At 45.7% G+C, this 19,948-nt stretch overlaps 1 protein-coding gene across 9 annotated transcripts in view; it reads left to right on the top strand.

Moving 5' to 3' along the window:
• Window positions 1-3,769: 3,769 nt before the first annotated feature.
• Window positions 3,770-19,948, top strand: part of GID8 (GID complex subunit 8 homolog) — a 129,173-nt gene continuing 112,994 nt past the window's right edge. For 4 of the 9 annotated variants that reach the window (XM_033963633.1, XM_033963629.1, XM_033963631.1 and 1 more), the window contains exon 1: window positions 3,952-4,129. Coding sequence is in view for 1 of the 9 variants with exons in the window: in XM_033963630.1 (XP_033819521.1) it covers window positions 3,872-3,945 (74 nt within the window). In the remaining 8 variants the exon portion in view is untranslated. The other 5 variants (XM_033963630.1, XM_033963628.1, XM_033963632.1 and 2 more) reach the window with 5 other exon arrangements.

Raw genomic sequence — 19,948 nt, 5'->3', positions numbered from 1 at the left:
TATAGTGATCCCGCTGCGCGGATTTTGGTTAATGGGACTTTCTCGGGCTTTTTTAATATTCACCAAGGGACTCGCCAGGGCTGCCCCCTGTCGCCGCTTTTGTTTGTGCTTTCTTTAGATCCTCTACTTCGTGAGCTTCAGGCTAATGCGGATATTCGGGGATTGGCATTGGGAGATTCACATTTTAAACTTGCAGCGTTTGCGGATGATCTCTTGGTCTTTTTAACGGACCCGCAGCGTTCCTTGCCCGGGTTGCTGGAGAGCCTTCGGGAATATGGGGATTTCTCTGGCTTTGCCTTGAACTTCGCGAAATCTGAGGCTTTGGCTTCCTCGGCTCACATTCAGCAGTTTTGGGGGGATCGTTTTCCGTTGGGCTGGGCTGATTCCTCTTTTCGATACTTGGGGATCCGGCTGACTATGGATGTAGCCCAACTGCATCGCCTTAACATCGATAAACTTCTTGCCGACACTAAACTGTTACTGGCCAAATGGCAGGCGCTGCCGCTGTCTCTGTTGGGTAGAATTCATTTATTCCGTATGGTCGTGTTCCCGAGGTGGCTTTACGTTCTCCAGACTATTCCCCTTTGTTTGTTGCAGAGGGATATTCGATCTCTCACCTCCATGCTGTCCCGGTTCTGTTGGGGAGGGCGGAGACTTAAACTGAAATGGTCATTGTTGGTGGGGCCTGCCTCAGGGGGAGGTTTGGGGGTGCCCGACATCAGGGTTTATAACCAGGCTTGCTTGCTGCGTCATGTTAGTGATTGGGTGTTGGGCACCTCTTTCTATACGGATCTTTCTATGGAGCGGGATCATTTCTATCCTCTTCATCTTTTGTATCTCCTTCATGCCCCTTTATCTAAATTGCCGAGACCCTGTAAGCGTAGCCTTCTGTTTTGGTCTTTGTGGACAGTGTGGCATCAGACCCTTTGGTTGTGGAATCAGAACTCCCATATTAGTGCCCTTTTGCCATTGGTGGGGAACTTAGCTTTCCCTCCGGGGGTTGGCCCTTCCGTTTTTGGTCGCTGGAGGGCTCGGGGGGTGGAGCAGTTGAGGCATGTTCTGCAGGATGATGGGTCTCTCCTTTCTTGTGCTGAGTTAGCGGGGAGGGGGGTTCCTGAGATTGGCCTTCCTTTTGCCTATTGTCAACTTAGCCATTATGTGGCTTCCCTCCCGGGGAGTTCCTTGCAAGGGGATTTTGGGACCCGGCTTTGTACTTTTTTGACAGCTGATCCTGATACTAGGGTCTCTATTTCTTTTTTTCATTGCCAGATTATGGCTCTCCGCCCACCTAGGGTTTTTCCTGGTATTTTGGAGGCTTGGCAGCGGGACTTGGGCAGGGCCTTGGGGGGGTCAATTTTTTGTTAAAAATCCTGAAACGTACTGCGGGTTTGGTACATAGTGCTGAATTACGTGAATGTCACTTTTGCACTGTCCTGCGGGCCTATGCTTCCCAAAGCCAGGCTTACTATATGGGTTGTATTGGTACTCAGTTATGCATCCGCTGCTCGATGGAGGTTAATTCTTACTTTCATGGTATTTGGAGCTGCAAGGGGATTCAGGCCTTTTGGAAGGTGCTGGCCTCCTTTTTACAGGGCTTGTTGCAGACACCTGTGCCAGTCTCAGTGCTTTCTATGTTGTTTGCCCAATTTTCTTTCCTGTCCATGTATACTTCTTCTGAAAAATTATTTCTCAGTAAATGTTTTATTTTGGGGAAGAAATGTATTTTATGTTGCTGGCTTTCTCCTGAGCCCCCCTCCTTTTGGCATTGGAGGAATCGACTTCACGAACTTATGGGCTGGGAGGCCCGTTTAGCTTGTTCTTCTCGTCGCCGGAGCAGAGACTTTGTTCACACTTGGACTCCGTATTTGAACACTTTGACTCCTGACAGTCGTAGCCGAATATTGAACAGACTCCACCTGTGAGTCCATGCCTCTCCTTACCATTGATGTTCCCTGCTTGAGAGTTGTATGTTCATTGGGGGGATGGGGTGGGGTGGGTGGGGGTGGGGGTTTCTCTCTGTGGGGTGGGGGTGGTGTTCGATCGTGGGGGACATCAGAGTCCAGTCCTCCGCGGTTGTTGTTGGGTGACATTGTATACCATGTTTTCTTCTGCTGTTGTACTTCCTGTTGTTATTGCTTAATAAAACAGATTTGAACATAAAGCTATTTTGATTAACTGAACCACCTTCTTATGCCCAATGGAGATCGTTGCTGATTATACATGCCTCCCTGGAGCGTAGACCAATTGGTGATCCGGATTCTATGCCTGGACGGGCTTTTGCTCTATCTGGGAACACTTTTGGATGGACCTTACTCCTCATGCCCACAGTAGACTTTTGAACTTATGATTTTCCTTTTCTCTCTCTCCTTGTTACTCTTGATTTGCTGATGGTGTGAGGGTTTGTGGGAATGGGGTATGGGGGGGAGTTTGGGGTAACAGCATATTTTGTGCACATTATTGAGAACTCTGTTGTTTGTTATTGTATTGTTTGCTGGCACTTTATTGAAAACTTTAATAAACATATTTACACATAAAACCATAAGCGCGCATGCGCACTCCTACCTGCATGATCCGTAGCTCTGTGGCACAGCATGCGCAGTAGAAGGAGCCTGTGGCGTTTTGTGTGCGGCAATTTTCTGGCTCGTTCTACTGCAGGCGGAGGCACGGAGTTTGAAGTGGCAAACACACGGCGCTGACTCCGTAGAGGAAGCCGCCGAGCAGGGAGGAAGCCACTGTGCAGGGAAGCCGCTGAGCAGAGAGGAACTGCCGACTAGGGAAGCCGCCGAGCAGGGAGGAATCGCCGACTAGGGAAGCGTCAGCGCAGTGGCAGCAGTCCTGATCTGCCAACCCCCATTCCTTACCCAAAGCAGCAGTGGCAGCACTGTAAACAGGCTGTTTGCGGCAAGCCCTTCAGGGCCTTTCCTCTGCCACATCACTTTGGATGCGGTAGAAGAAAGGCCCTGTCGGGGCTGGCCACGAACAGCCTGTTTACAGCGCTGCCACTGCTGCTTTGGGTAAGGAATGGGGATTGCTGCCACTGCTACTGATATTTGGGTGGGGGAGGAAAGAGATGCCTGATTGGGAGTTGGAGCCTGAGTTGGTGAGGAGAAGAGAGACATGGGAAAGTGGAAAGTGAAAGCCACAGCTGGATTGAGGAAAGGGCAAGGGATTCCTTAGCTGGCACAGCTGGAAGGCGACTTCAGTGAGGGTCTGGGCAGGGAGAGAGACAGAAAGAAAGATAGACAGTGGGAGAGAAAAAGAAAGAAAGAAAGATAGACGGGGCAGGGAGAGAGAGAAAAAGAAAGAAAGACAGACATCTATTCTAGCACTCAGTAATGTAACGAGTTTAAATATCAGGCGGCGATCCAGCACCAAGGGTGAGTGAATGGGGTTTGGAGGGGAGACGGGACGCGTTTGCCCGTTGTGTAGCTGGGCAGGTGTTTGCGGGTAGTTGGCCACAGCTGGATTGAGGAAAGGGCAAGGAATCCCTTAGCTGGCACAGCTGGAAAGCGGCTTCAGTGAGGGTCTGAGCAGGGAGAGAGACAGAAAGAAAGAAAAACAATGGGAAAGAAAGACGGGGCAGGGAGATAGAAAGAAAGACAGACAGACATCTACTCTAGCACCCATTAATGTGCATGAGAGAGATTTGCATATAATGAAAATGGTAGGCATGCAAATCAGCTCCATGCATATTCATTAGGGCTATCCTGAAAACTCAATTGGCCTGGTGGTCTTCCAGGATAGGGTTGGGAACCACTGTTCTAGAGATCACATCTAAACCTTAACAGACGCTCTAATAACTCTAGTTTCTATAGTGGAGGAAGGCGACCGATCAACCAGAGACACTCTAGTTTTCGAGTCTCTATGGTGGATGATTGTGACGAATCACACACGCTCTAGCTTTACGTTTCTTTGGTGGAAGAACGCGGCCGACAAACAGAAAAAGTGAGTGCGAATTCCCGTGAGAGTTCGGTTAACGCAGATAATTTATCGAGAGCAGAAGTCACCCTGAGTAATTGAACGAAGGCGGTGGCAGCTATGTGAAATCTCGCGAGAATCACGGCCTCTCTTTTCCCCCGGAGCCTTGCCGAGTATACGGTTCTGCGGAACCACTGTCAAAGAAGATTTGGTGAGAGTATTTGTATTTTTGCGAAGGTGGGTTGGGCTGCTGCCCTCTCACGTGCGTCGGACCGGTAGTTTTCCTGCCAAGCTTGTTCCGTGAAGTGGGGCTGAGGCCTTGTTTTTTTTGTTCCGGAGCCCCGGCTTTGGGTGGTTTGTGTGTGGGCTGTGGCGAACTGACCTGGGGGAGATTGTCTCGCCCTTGCTATTCTGGGGGCGTCAGCCTTGGGGAAAGTTTCGTCTTTACTGGTGTGTCACCGTATTTAAACTACGGACTAGCTTCTGCTTTCCTCGGGCCTGAAATCTTCACCCAGTGCGCCGTGCTGTTCACCCAAAACACGCTTTTTGGGAGGTTGACTTACATAGGAAGGGCTTTGTCTCTCCTTTTGAGTCGTGCATCATCTGGTTAAACTGTAAGGTGTTCTGCTTAGCTTAGACTGTTAGGATCAATGCAAGTAATAAGACATTGAATTTAAAGAGAATGTAATTTGATCTGATAAGAGGATGTTTTTGGGTGATTAGAGTTAGGAGTTGAATTTCTTTTGATCAACATAGTTTTAATAAAATGCTGATTAACCCCCCTCCCCAAAAGATTATGAGCTGAGAATCGGTAAAGATCCCTGTTTGACAGGATCTTCCATTGCCTCAGGACCCATTTAGGTTGTAAGCGATATGAGAATATTTACTACTGTACAGTGCTATAGAATAACTATGTTAAGAAATCTATTTTCTGTGAATAGTTTTTAAACTGATTAATTTGTTGTACCTGAACAGTACCTACATAGAATTAGACAATTAAATCATGAAAGTCATAAGATTCATCTAAAACTGAACTCCTTATCTTTCCACCTAAACTTATCTCCCCCCTTCCGCTGTTCTCTATTTCTCCCTATCTTGTCAGCTCGTAACCTTGGGGTGATCTTTGACTTTCTCTCTCCTTTTCTGCTCAGATCAAATCGCTAAAACCTGTCACTTTCCCCTCTATAATAACACCAAAATCTGACCTCTCCTCTCCCTCCAACCATACTACCAAAACCCTTATTCACGCTCTCATCACCTCTTGCTTAGATTACTGCAATGTACTTCTCTAGGGTCTCCTGCACCTCCATCTCTCACCCCTTCAATCCATTCAAAATGCTGCTGTATGACTCGTATTCCATGAGAGTCGCCATGCTCACATTGCCCCCCTCCTCAAGTCACTTAATTGGCTCCCTATCCGTTTCTGAATACAGTTCAAACTCCTCTTACTGACTTACAAGTGCATTCACTCTGTAGCTCCTCAATATCTCTTCTCGCTCATCTCCCCCATGCTTCCCCCCTCCCCCATGAACTTCACTCATTAGGCAAGTCCCTTTTTATCTGTACCTTTTACCTCCACTGCTAACTCCAGACTCCGTCCCTTCTTTCTTGCTGTGCTGTATACCTGGTCAGGCTGCCAGAGTCAATATGTTATGCTCTGTTTCCTAGTAGTATTCAAATCCAAGTTAAAAACTCACTTCTTTGAAGCTGCTTTCAACTCTTACTCACTCACTTTCAGATAACCTATACTCATTGTATCATTCCTTCTACCAGAAACTCCCCAAACCTGAGATGTCTTGTCTGTCCGAATTAGATTGTAAGCTCTTCTAAGCAGGGTCCGTCTATTGAATATTAAATGTACAGTGCTGTGTATGCCTTTCAGCACTATAGAAATGATAAATAGTAGTAGTAAGTGATGTAAAAATCAAAATCTGTGAGAAATAAGATATCCCCACTGGAACATTCAGAGAAGACTCACGGTGAAGCAAAAATTGTTTTAATTTTTCTCTCTTGCAAGAAAGAGTATCTTACAAACAAAGTAGGTACACAAAGCTGACTGTAATTATGCATTATATAGTTCACATATTTCTGGTCTCTCCTGTTTTTGTACTCATTGGTTAGGGCAGTGGCAGTTCACAACCTATAATAAATGTAACCTCCTGTACTTCCTTTTTTCACGCCCATGTTTATTTCTCCCATTACTCTTATTCCTTCTGACCCCAGCCTTATCTACTTCTATCCATTTGTGGTTATTCACATACCCAGTCCTTCTGGGTTGCATGTTCAGTCTTCCAGTTACATTCTTATGTCCTTCAATTTGTTATTTTAATAAAGCCTGTATTCGGTAATGCTGAAGCAGCATGTCCTTGTACTGGCTTGAAACAATGAGTTCACAGGTAGCTGCAAATGTCTTTATCTCCCTCACTTGTCAATATCTTCTCCTCTCTCTACATGTATGTGCATCTTTCAATAAATAACACCATACAAAATGTTAGCAAAAATATTAGTATATACACTCTAATATAAAAGTTATTTTTCACATTTCTCACAGCTCTAATCTGTTGTACAGTACTGTATTTATAAATTGATATGTATTTATAAATTGATATGTTCTTTTGTTGTAATAGTTGTGCTTTGTCCTTTTTTTCTGTTTGCTTGAATGATGTTCCTAGCATGCTCTTTCTAATATTACACTCGATATTGTTGGTTTTTTTTCCCCATTTTTGTTTAGTAAACCTTTAAAAATAGATGTATTGTAAATCATTGCAGTGGATGCATTAAGTAATTACTGTGGATTAAAATGGTAGTCTCTGCAATTTTTTTTTCAAAATGTAAACTTGTTTCTTTGCTCTACTATCTCTGGGTTTTAATATATTTTTTTTCATACTTATAAGTTGCATTTTTCAAGACAAATTCAGCACTCCAGTTAATGGGAGGGTCTAAGAGCTTTAAAGACCTGTGAATACAAATATCACTTTCAAAAATGTTTTTGTGCATCTGATTTGTCTTAATGATGTTAATTGCCAACTCATTTGAGAGCCCTTTTACTATAAATCTATATTAATTGCCAAATTAGCAAATGGCTCACTGTATGCTAAAAATATATTAATATTTTTTTTTGAGGGGGCATGTTGGGGTGGATAGTGGACATTCCTGCACTAATCGGCACAGCTACATTATTGTGTGCTAACTGGCTAGTGCTGGAATACCATGTGAGTCTTTGTCTACAAAAATGGGTAGCTATAAGTGCTCATAAAGTAAAAAGTTTTAATAGCTATGCACTAATGGCAATATTATCAGAAGACTATTTTTACAGCTGCAGTAAAAATTGCCTAGCATGCACTTATGCCATTTTGTTGCCACAGCTTAGAAAAAGGATCCCTTAGTAATTAAAATATGCTACCATGAATGTTTCTATTGGTTTTAGTGAGCAACACGTCTAAGTTTTTTTTATGGCTGTCATAGTATTACTTGTTGCACAATTATATTTCACTCAGTTGTTGCAGGTCATGGTGCAACGATGTTTTTATGTGCAACAAAGCAGAGATAATGCAGCATTGTAGTGCAAAGGATTCCAGACTATAGGTTCTTCCTCTTTCCGTGAACTGTTTGAAGAACATAACATAACAATTTCTTATATACCGCAGCTACCTTGCGGTTCTGTGCGGTTAACAAAAATTAAAATGTGGGTCTACATGGTATAAACACAATTAATCAAAATATTTCCCAAATAAAACAGTCTTCATAGATTTTCTAAATGCCAGGTAAGAAGTAGGGAAAGTAAATACATACTAAATTGTTCATCCCATAATGCTGCCTGATACGCTAAGATCTTACTAAAGATGCATTTATACTTCCTTAGCAACAGCAGCAGATGAATCCAGAGACCAATGGGATAGCCCACATCTACCAGCAGGCGGAGATAGAGAAAATGATTGACAGGTGGTCCTATTGACTGGCACTTCTCCTGTTATCATCAGTATGCTCTATCTCCCAGCAGGGGTCGGATTGCTATTCTATTAGCTCCTGGATTCTGGCTGTGTCTGGAACCTTATTTTCTCCTGTTGAGTTTTTTCTCTTCAGTGAACTACCAAGTCTATTTCTCCTGTTGAGGTTCTCTCTTCAGTGAGACAGGGGTGTCCGGCTGAACGGTGCCGGCTTTAGAGGTTACACCTGGGCCCCCCCAGGTCCCTGCCTCACCCTCCCTCCGGTGATAGAGGGTTTGACTTAGTCCCTGTTTTTTTCTTCTTTCCCTTATTAAAAAACCCCACAAAAAGGGATGGCGCAGTTGCATTTCTGCCCTGCTAGTGCTGAGCAACCGGCATTTGCCGGCGTCTACCGGCACTCCTAACAAGGTTACATTACATTACATTACATTACATTAGGGATTTCTATTCCGCCTGTGCCTTGCGGTTCTAGGCGGATTACAATAAAGATGATATCTGGACATTTCCAGTAGAATTACATTACAGGAGAAGAGTAGATTACAAGTAACAGTGAAGAGTTAAAATACATTCAATATCGCAGCAGATATAACGTATCCACGGATTACAATAAGGAAGATATCTGGGCATTTCCCGTAGAATTACATTACAGGAGAAGTGTTAATTACAGGTAATAGTGAAGAATTACAGTACATTCAATATCACAGGAGATGTTACATAGCAACTGAGTCAATTTACAACTGGTGGAGAATAAGAATTACAATATATTCTAGATTATAAAGGATGTTACATGAGATGAGTCAAGTTTCTTCGGATGGAGAGTAGCATCATATGCCTATATGTGGAGGTGTATTTATTGTTTTGATGATTGCATGATGTTGGTTAATTAATGTTGATGATATGGACAGTAGGGGTGTTTAGTTTGGTTGTGAGTATATGTTTAATTCTTCTTGTATTTGACCTCCGGGTGCTGTTTTGTGCTGGGGTGAGCTCAGTTGGTTCCTTTACAGAAAGAAAATCAAAGAGTTGAAGATCACATAGATGTTTTCTATTGGCAAATTTAAAATGATTCAAAAGATAACTGGATAATAACCCACTGAGAGCCTTGAAACATATACTGTACAGCCAAACTTAAAGATCACTCTTACCTCTGTTGACAACCAGTGCAGTTTAAGATAATACTGCGTCATGTGATCTGATGTCAATTATATTTTTCAGCTTTGCCTCCTTCCCTAGTGGACTGCACTGCCACCTTCAGTTATCCCTAGAAACTAGCTTGCATCCCTAATTTATCAGGAGCTTGAGTGCAGGCCATTTGGCCATGTGGCGGTTTGAGGGCTTTAACGGGTGCTGGCTGCATTTTACCTCCCCTGTTGTAGAAAAGGCAAAAAAAGAAAACACCTAATAAAAATATTTAAAAAAACAAAACACCTTGCCTTGGAATATGAACAGCCTCACAAAAGGCAAGGGAGACAAGACATCTTTTCAACCAATGATAGTCTTTATTTAAACCAATTGTCCCAACAAGGATCCTAGTTTCGGCATGTTGAAGATGCCTTCCGAGAGGACACTTGTTTAGAACTTTCAAATTTTGCCGAAGTAAAAGTTGCACTTGGTGTTGCTCGAGATGCAGAAAATGGAAGGCGTCTTCAACACACAGAAACTAGGATCCTTGTTGGGACAATTAGTTTTTATTTAAATCAATCATGGGTTGAAAAGGACGTCTCCCTTGCCTTTTGTGAGTCTGTTCACCTCCCCCGTTGTGGCATGTGTTTTTGGGGGGGATGGAAATCTTGGTCTGGCTTCGGTCTGACTGGCATCCCAAATATTTGAATGTGCAGAATCCAGTTCGGAGGTAGAGGTGTTCTCCATTAATTCCAGCCTGTGAAGCTGTAGCAGGCAGCACCAGCACATTTAGCCTATGGGGAAAATTGGGGGGGGGGGGGGGGGGAGGAGTCGGAATCTGTATTCAGAAATTTTAAGGGTTGTTGGGAGCAGAGATGGGGTCCCTCACCTTCCCTGAGTTTTTGAAGTTCAGGGTAGCTTTCACGGGATGTTTTTGCGTTGAAAAAACTGTCTGTGGCCATTTGGGGGTTTTCCGGGGTTGATTTAAAAAAGTTTTAAAACCCCTTGATTTTCAATTAAAATCGATAGGGATGGACTCCTCAGGACATTCTACCTCTGTATCATGCCAGCTTTCTGCTGCTGGCTGGCTGAGGAGCGTCCATGTACCATGTGCTGAGGGGGGTGAGAGCTATGAGCTTATCCTCAGCTTATACCTCCAGGGCTGGGGAACTGCAGGGACTTGTCTTTCAGAGAAGAAATTCCTTCCGGAGCCTTTTGATAGCATCTTCCCGAAATGCAAATATGTAGTTACAGAACCCAAAGTGGTCAAGCTAAATTCCTGCAGGGGCCCTCTGGGCCTTCCCAACAGGGCTTTACCCTAGACCTTGTGAGCTTAATGTGGAAACCTTAAATTGCCAGCTTTCCCCTGTGCTGTTTGCGGGCATAACGGGTCTACACAAGAAGGTCTACTCTTGCAGAGCGCTGTTCCCCTCCCCCCACCCCCAGGAAAGGAGGTAAAACGGAGCCAAGATGGCTAGTCAGACTAAGAGGAATCGGTGTCCGACTCTATGCCTTTTATTGTACCAGAATGAGCTGTTGCTCCTATGGGATTTGGGTTCCCAGTCAGTGACAATTTGTCAAGAGGCAGTGGTGACCCTTGACCAGGGGGTAGACCTCACATTGTGCAGTCTTTTCTAGTTAGCACTGCTGGATAATTTCACAAATTCACTGTGGAAAATGAAGTTGGAATCCCCACAGACCCTGGCTACCCAGTGCTCAGCGTGATGTCTGGATGTGAGGGAAAAAAAATGTAGTCCAAGATGTAGTGCCACTCCTGTTAATGACACAGCATTGGGACACCCCAGAGGGATCCTTACGGGTAGCTATGATAAGGTCAAAGTTTTGCCCTATGGCTTCTGAATTTCAGCAGCTCTTTGTACAGCCTAAAGTGAATTCGCTGGTGGCTCAGGTTATAAAGCGTACTTCCCTATCTAGTGATGGAAGGGTAATTTTAAAGGATTTGCAGGGGGGATGTTTGAGGCCCTGGCTCTGGGGATTAAGGCCGTCGCCGCAGCGGCCTCCTTCATGGCACGTGCATGCCATACTGGGTTACTTTGGATTCCAGAAATGGATGACGTAATATGCACCCAGTTTGTACTGGCAGGGGTGGAGTATGTGGTGCAATCTCTGCCAGCATAATGCTTTGGTTCAGACAATGGGTGGGGGCCTCTAAAGCCAAATTTAGCAGACTTTCATTTAAGGCAGTGTTTTTCAACCTTTTTACACCAATGGACCGGCCGAAATAAAAGAATTATTCTGTGGACCAGCATCGGTCCGTGGACCGGTGGTTGAAGAACACTGGGCTAAGTCGTAGGCCAGACCCCGCCCATCTCTACCCCAGACCCCGCCCCCATAATAGTACTAATTGCACCTTGCACGTCCCTTGCTTCATCTGGAAGCCTTCCCTCTGATGTTGCAATGTCAGAGAGAAGGCTTCCGGTTCAGGCGCAGGATGCTCATAGGAGCCACTGCCCGTGGCTTTGTGCACTGAATCAGTTAGAAAGAGGGAGCTGGCTCAAAGATAACGCCGCATCGATCGCACCGTGGACCGGCGGTTGAAGAATACTGTTTTGGGCCTGATGCACGTGCTGGCCCTGTGGACCAGCAGGAAATTTCCGTGGACCGGCACTGGTCCATGGACCGGTGGTTGAAGAACACTGATTTAAGGGACAGATGCTGTTTGGTAAGGGGCAGGACAATCTCAAGGCCACTGTGGTGATTCGCCGTCCTAAGGCCTTAACCAGACAGACCTTGGGACCCTAGAGGATCTGGTTGAGGTAATTTTTGAGGATCTTGGAGACTTTGTTAGTACTATAGAGCTGCCTCTATTTAGAGACCATATCAGGGGTCAAGACAGAGATCTGGCAGGGCCAGAAAACCTCAAGCCTCTGGGTCTCGCACAGCAGTAGCCTCCAAGAATGCCCAATGTCACCAGGTTGAGAGGAAGAGGGAAAATACGGTAAGCTCTGGTATAAAGGAAAATACATTCCTAAAGTCCTGGTATGATACAGGTGAAGCACAGTAAGTCCTTTGGATAACACTAAAGGTGAAGAAACCAGATCTCAAATGGGAAAAAATCCCCTTTCTCCTCTCCTGCTCTAACAACTCAAAATATATTAATAAACTAAAAAGACACTTCTGACTGCACTTGCCAGCTGTCACGTACTGGTTGGGAAATACCCTGCTGGCCTAAGCGAAACTTATGAAGAGGAACAAACCAGTAATACTTGACTCTTTTTGCATGGCAACAGAGCCTCACACCTGTTATGATGAACACATCTCATGGTCAAGAATAGAATTCTCGAGAATTACATTTAGTAAGATGTGTCTTGTGATAACAAGGCGGAGGGATCAGGTTCAGAAGTTGCTGATATGGTAGATTAAAGGGGCACTTGCGGGAAAAGGATAAGCCTTACGGTAAACTGAACAGACGTATAGCGTGACACAAATGTATAAACCAATAAATGAATTTACAGATGTAATGACATGTAAGAAAAGAACCAATAAAGATTTACCATGTAACTTAGACCAACGTGGTGTTGCCCACCAAGAAATGTATAAAACCAGGCCTGTAAACGGAAGTGAGCAGAACAGACATCAGCGGATCCTCAGGCCTGAAGATCACATTCTGTTACTCTATATGCTGAATGATTTATTCTTGTAAGCTGTTAATGATTTATCAATAAATATACTTATTGCTTGATACCAGTATATAGAGTGTGAGGTCTCTATCTCGGTGTAGGCTCCGACAGCGGCCTACTTCAAGGTTCCTGACTGCTGTGCCTCGGCAGATAAGAGGAAGTCTATCAGCTTTCTGGGAGGCTTGGGTGCAGATCTTCTCAGACTGTTGAGGGCTAGATATTCAAGAGGGATATAAGATCCACTTCAACCAACTGCTGCCAGATCTCTTTGTAGACTCTCTCCAGCTGGATGACCAGAAAAAGCGGTCTAGGTCTGTGTGATTGTGATAAGGCTCTTTGGCATTCAAGCCATAGAGCCTGTACCCAGTGAAGAATGTTTGCATCATCATCAGATCACATGCAACATGACTTGATATCCATTCATGTATTTTATTAAACAAATGATTTGAGTTTTTTAAGACAAAAATGAAAGTTAACAGAATCTACTATTTTAGTGATGGAATTCACTATTTTAATGATGTCTTATCTGCTCAATACAAGAGCTACACAAATTTTGTCAATCTGTGCAATCATAAAAGCGATTGTTCAGTATTGAAGCACAATGGAATATTTTTGATACAAGCCATGGAAAATCATTTTGTGGATTGGTGGAACAACGAAAAAATTAGCAGCTAGAGCTTTCAAAGACCATTGAATGACCAAATATTGACACCAAAAGACCTATTCAATTTCTGTGATAAGAACATACATGGAACTAAATACGTATTTGTTCCAAAGATGAAATCAATGAAAACAAAAAATTTTCCAAAAAGATGCCAAGAAATCAGCATAATAGCTGGAACTAGAGAACATTATCAATTTGTACCACTTGACTCAAAACACCATTTGTGTGAGCAAAGTGTCAAATGATAATACCTACTTTGTGGCCAGAACTTCTAATAAGGACACCACAATGCTAGACTTGAGAATATCGCAACTGCTCCCGTGGTTATTATATTGCTTGCATTTACTATAACATACGGTTGATTGGCAGCATTGTTGAAGTATCGATGGAAGAAAATGACGCCTTGATAAAGTTTATGCACGCACATGGCCCTGCTAATTCATTTTACTGGCCTGAAAGCCATTTGTTGGGTGCTGGAATGTCCTCTCATTTCTATATGCTCTGCTTCATCTGGGTGACAGTATTAGTTTTCAGAAACCATTTTAGTAAATGTGGCTTTTAAATTCAATAAAATGCAATGGAGGAATAAGGACAGAACTTCAGCTTGGGAACCAGCAGAAGATACTGCCACCTACTACTACTACTACTATTATTTCTAATATCTGTAGCGCTGAAAGGCATATGCAGCGCTGTACATTGAATATTCAACGGATAAGCCCTGCTCAGAAGAGCTTTCAATCTAATTTGGACAGACAGACATCTCAGGGTTGGGGCGTTTATAGCTTGGGAACTAGATATCCCCTCAAAGCTTTGGAACCTTGATGAAGAAACCAAGACTGCATGATTGGGAACCTGAACCCAGACACCCACCCATGGGTGATATTGCACAATTATCAGGTATGATCTCTATGGTGATGAAGTTGCTGATTCAAATTTGTTGAACTGGTAGTGGCAATACTACCAAGGACCAATGTAGTCAAATATTTTCCTTATAAAAATGCAAAAGAATAGTCATATAACAAGTACAACTTGAAGAGCTATCAGAAAAATGTACATGTATTTGTAGTATTTTATTGTTAAGTCTGTATATGGTAATTTTAATGTGTGTTGATGCATTTGTATGTATTTTGTAACCCACATAGATTTTTGTGATAAATGGGATAGAAATGTTTTAAATAAATAAAATAAATATTTGGATGTTAATTTATGCTGTTACCATAGAAACTTCTAATACCTTTGACCTTTATTTTCAGGCACTGTTTGTCGTGTTGAAAACCAAAAATAACTTTTTCAGGGTGATTGAAACATGCCGTTTCTAATAGAGCTGGTTCAAAAATGTTTCTAGATGACTTTTTTTTTTTTTTTTTTTTTTTTATCCAAAAGCTGGTTGAAAATACACCATTTTAGATGTTTGCTTGAAAAATCACAATTTAAAGTGAGATTGTAAAGTAACAATTAACTTATAAGTTGAAATAGTATTTATCCCAGGACAAGCAGGCAGGTATTCTCACTAGTGGGTGATGTCATCCGACAGAGCCCCGATGTGGACGTCTCACAAGCATACTTGCTTGAAGAAACTTCAGAAGTTTCGAGATGCCCGCACCGCGCATGCACGAGTGCCTTCCCGCCCGATGGTCCGGGCGTGTCTTCTCAGTTCTTTTCTTTCCGCGGAGCTGAGAAGTTTGCTTCAACTCTCTGCGCTGAGTGAACCCGTGTTCTTGCCTTCTAGTACCGCGGTTTTGGGTTATTTTTCTCTTAATCGTGTGTTTTCTTCTTTCGTTTGTTATTTAAAAAAAAAAAAAAAATTTTCCGGGAATCCGACCGGGTCGGCCGTGTGGCTCCGATCTAGCAGCGGAGCTTTTTCGGCCTATGTCCCGGCCGATTACCGGTTTTAAAAAGTGCATCAAGTGCCAGTGCGTGATTTCGCTGACGGACCCGCATTGACGCTGTCTGCAGTGTCTTGGTCCGGAACATATTCCGAAATCGTGCCGGCCGTATTCCACTCTAACAGCACGTGCGTTTAAGTGTCGCTGTTTCCTGTGGGAGTCGATGTTCAAGATGGAAGCTGCTAAGGAACCTTCCACTTCAACTTCAACCAGCGCTTCGCCTGTTCCTCCGAAGTCGTCTTCTGCTCCTGCTGCATCGGGTCTCTTGAAGCCGGCCTCCTTCGTCCCGGCTTCGAACCTGCCTCCTGCTCCGGTACCTCCTTCGGTCTCTTCAGATCAGATACCACCTCCGACCATTCCCCCGGTGGTCATCAAAGTGCCGAAAGCTTCTAAGGCTAAGCACTCGACCACTCGGGAACGCGAAGACCGTACAGGAGGTCCCACTTCGAATGCGGCTCCCCCCTTGGCGGCTTCGCTGCGGTCTATCATGGAGGCTCAATTCATCGATATCATGACTACCATGAGGCCCAAGTGGCTTGCTACAATCCAGGCTGGTCAGGCAGTTCCTCCTCGGGGGGCGAGCCGCCCCCTCCTCCTCCCCCTCGCCGCTCGCTCTCGCTGCTGGGGGACGAGGAGCGGCGCTTAGCCACCAGTTCATCGAGGTGTGAATCGTTTAGTGACATGCCGCCTTTGGAACCCATCCCCGTTCAGAGCGAAGAAGTTTGGGAGGTGCCTTCGGGTGGTCGCAGCCCTGGGCGTCGTCAGGAGGAATTCTTCCGCGCCAAACCCTCCCTCGACCCGTGGAATGTGGCTCGAGAGGCAGCGGCCCATCCTCCTCTTCGCTCGAAGGCCTCCAGCCCCATCTATTCCTTGGAGGCCTCTGGGTAACCATCGAGGCATCGCCGATCCAGATCCCCTTCGAGACGCAGGAAGGGTCATCGGTCCAGACATTCTTCGAGGCATTCCTCTAGACATTCTACAGTCTCGCCTCAGAATAAGCTTCCTCGTGTAGGGTATTCGTCTTCGGATGTCTCCCCTCCTCTGGGCCCGGAATACGAGGAACCCTATGGCTCTTACTCTCCTTGTCGATCCCAGGCCTCCCTGGATCCTGAGGCGTCGACGTCTTCCAGTCCATCCCACAGACCTGTGTTGGCGGATCAGTTGTTTTTTTCATCCTTTCTGAGGCAGATGGCGGATGATCTCGACATCACCTTGGACTTGGGATCCAAGGAATACCTGGATACCATGCATCTGCCTCATCCTCCTGCCGAGTCTCTTCGCCTGCCTCTCCACAAGCTCCTCGATCAGACCTTCATGCGATGTTTTGAAACACCGTATTCTATACCTGCCGTTCCTGGTAAGCTGAATGCCAGGTACCGCACGGTGCACCATAAGGGGTTTGAGGGCTCCCAACTCTCCCATCAGTCACTGTTGGTCGAGTCCTCCCTCAAGCGTTCTCATCCGTCCCAGGTGTATGCCTCGGTGCCACCGGGCAGAGAGGGCCGGACAGTGGATAAGTTTGGATGGCGCATCTACCAGAACGCGTTGATGGCTTCCCGCGTTCTCAATTACAACTTCCATTTTGCCACCTATTTGGAGTTCTTCCTGCCTGTGCTTCGGAAGCTTATACCTTACGAAGTGTGAGTGAGTCACCGTTAACTGAACCAAACATGTGCTGCACTGACCTGTGTCTCCATATCTCTCCACTCTCCTGTACACTGTATACCAGTATTTTCGACTTTCTGCCTGATCTGCACCCTCTGGGATCCGATTGACTGTGTAAACATTCACCGAGAGTTCTCTGATTTTTTTTTGATTTTTTTTTTCTCTCTTTGGTGTATTCTTCTCGTTTTTTCTCCGCTCCAGCGCCTCCAAGGCAGAGGAAGGAGGAAGCTTCCTCCATCTTGTTCCTCCTTCCTCCACCCGACGCCACTCGAGCAGGAGGGATTTGCCCTGCTCTGCAGACTTTGCGAGCCTGCTTCTCTCCAGCCCATCCGAGGGCTGCTAAAGGCCAGCGTGACCCGGCCTCTCTCCAGCCCATTGCGGGCCGACGAAAGTTTTTCTTTTTTCTCCGCTCCAGCGCCTCCAAGGCAGAGGAAGGAGGAAGCTTCCTCCATCTTGTTCCTCCTTCCTCCACCCGACGCCACTCGAGCAGGAGGGATTTGCCCTGCCCTGCAGACTTTGCGAGCCTGCTTCCCTCCAGCCCATCCGAGGGCTGCTAAAGGCCAGCGTGACCCGGCCTCTCTCCAGCCCATTGCGGGCCGACGAAAGTTTTTCTTTTTTCTCCGCTCCAGCGCCTCCAAGGCAGAGGAAGGAGGAAGCTTCCCCCATCTTGTTCCTCCTTCCTCCACCCGACGCCACTCGAGCAGGAGGGATTTGCCCTGCCCTGCAGACTTTGCGAGCCTGCTTCTCTCCAGCCCATCCGAGGGCTGCTAAAGGCCAGCGTGACCCGGCCTCTCTCCAGCCCATTGCGGGCCGACGAAAGTTTTTCTTTTTCTCCGCTCCAGCGCCTCCAAGGCAGAGGAAGGAGGAAGCTTCCTCCATCTTGTTCCTCCTTCCTCCACCCGACGCCACTTCCGCAGGAGCGTGCGGACCTGCTTTTCACTAGGAACTTTGCCCCACAGCCCACCCAAGAGCTGCCGAAGCCCCTGCAAGATTGTACTAGCAAGCTCGGGCTCCTCTCTGCCTCACCCCACCGCCCTCCCCCCCCTTGGCCTATCAAGGTCCACTGAAGGCCTCCAGACTCTCATCTCCCCTTACCCAACCCGGATTCTGCCCGTTGTCAAAATTTACCATTGTTTATATCCCTGTTTTCTGTACCATATTTTACTATTGTATTTGCTCCTGTTTTTGATGCTAAACTTTTACCAGTTTTTTGCTCAGTTTCTGCACCATACTGTACTCTCTGCCAAAGGTTCTTTTACCAGTCTCTCACTTCAGTCGCCCCATTTCCCCTAGCACATCCTGGGCTACTTATATATCTTAACTGTGCAATCCCCCTATTACCCATTTATTGCCCCAAGTCTCTCCACTCTAGGCACCACATGGAAAGCGCTTAGCCGCCAATTGTCCTCACTAGCCCCTTTAGTCCCAAAAAAACAAACAAACAAAAAAAAAAAAACAAACAAATAATATATATATATATATATATATATATAAAAGAAAAAAAAAAAAAAAAGGCTCTCCTCCCCTCTCTCGGCCCCGTACTTAGTAAGCTCAATTCAAGTTCCCCTGCTCCTTCCTCAACCCCAACTCTACTCCCCCTTGCTGCAGACTCTCACACACCAACCACCCCACCATGAATCCATCCTTCTGGATCCTTCTCCTCCTACTCTGCTCACCCCTCTATCCTTCCCTCTGTTTGAAACCTCCCTCCCCCAACCTACTCGACCCCGCTAACACCAATACCATCTGCCCCGGACTCAGAATCCCCACACTGATACGCACCAGAAATTCCCCTCCCAAGAAAAACCCCCGAAAAGTCAACCAAGATTCCCTAAAGCCCCTACCCCCTGCCAATCCTCTCAACACTGTCCCGGACTCTCTCACCCCAGTCCCGACACTTTATTGCAACGCCAGATCCGCGTGCAACAAGACCCAAATCTTGAAAGACCTTCTAGACGAGCTCGACCCTGGATTCCTGTGCATCACAGAAACATGGATCACCAAAGACGACCTATTCACACAAAACGAACTCCTCCCCCACGGTTACCAAGGCCTCTTTTCCCCCAGACCCAATCGAAAAGGAGGTGGCCTGGCACTCCTCTACAAATCTTTCTTCGACGTCCAGCTCCTTGAGACGGGCACCCATCCTTCTCTAGAATATTTGCTTGCTTCAGTCAATGACGAACTCCGCACCCACCCATTGGGCATCCTATTACTATACCTTGGGCAAAATCTTCAAACCTCGTCTATGAGACCATAACAAATGCCTTCCTTAAATTCCAAAGACTTCTGATTGTTGGTGATATCAATCTCCACCTCGACGACACAAATAACAATGATACATCCGAATTCAACAACTTCCTTACCTCTCTTGGCTTTCCCTCACCCACCCCATCCCAAACCCACGAAAAAGGGCATACTTTAGACTTCACCACCTTCATTGATCTTACCACCTTCAAAACCTCAACCGACGACACTCGCTGGGAACAAGTCCCTTGGTCAGACCACTTCTTAGGGACTACCTGTCTCCCCGTCTTCATGTCACATCTTGACTCCCCACCCCACTCCTCTCATTCCATAACCTACCGCAAAAAAACCTCGAGCAACCTATTCTGGTCCAAATTTCTCAACAAACTCTCCTCCAACCCTAGACCTATAGACCCCGAATCACATTGGCACAACTGGACCATCCTCTCCGAGTCCACCTACCACTCCCTTGCTCCATTAACCACCAAAACCATCTCCTATCCACGAAAGGCCCCCTGGTACCTACCCCTTCACAGAGAATTGAAACAGAAGTGTCGCGCTTTGGAGCGCAAATGGAAAAAATCCAAATCCCCCTCTGATAGACAGACCTGGAGGGCTAATATTAAATTTTACAATTCAACATTAAAAAAAGCCAGGAAAAACTTCTTTGGAGACAAGATCTCCAGATCCAACAACCAGATCAGTGCGCTGTTCAACATCTGGCGCTCCCTAACTATAAAAAAAGACCCGTCTTTGCTTCCGCCATCTCTATCAGCCGAGGCCCTTGCAAATTTCTTTAATGAAAAGATTACCACCCTAAGATGCTCCTTCCCCCCCTCAGTCTCCTACAATTCCCTG

The sequence above is a fragment of the Geotrypetes seraphini genome, chromosome 11 (assembly GCF_902459505.1).
Source record: "Geotrypetes seraphini chromosome 11, aGeoSer1.1, whole genome shotgun sequence".
In the NCBI taxonomy this organism is placed as follows: domain Eukaryota; kingdom Metazoa; phylum Chordata; class Amphibia; order Gymnophiona; family Dermophiidae; genus Geotrypetes; species Geotrypetes seraphini.
Note: the sequence above shows the minus strand (reverse complement) of the source record. Positions and strands in the feature narration are given on the sequence as shown.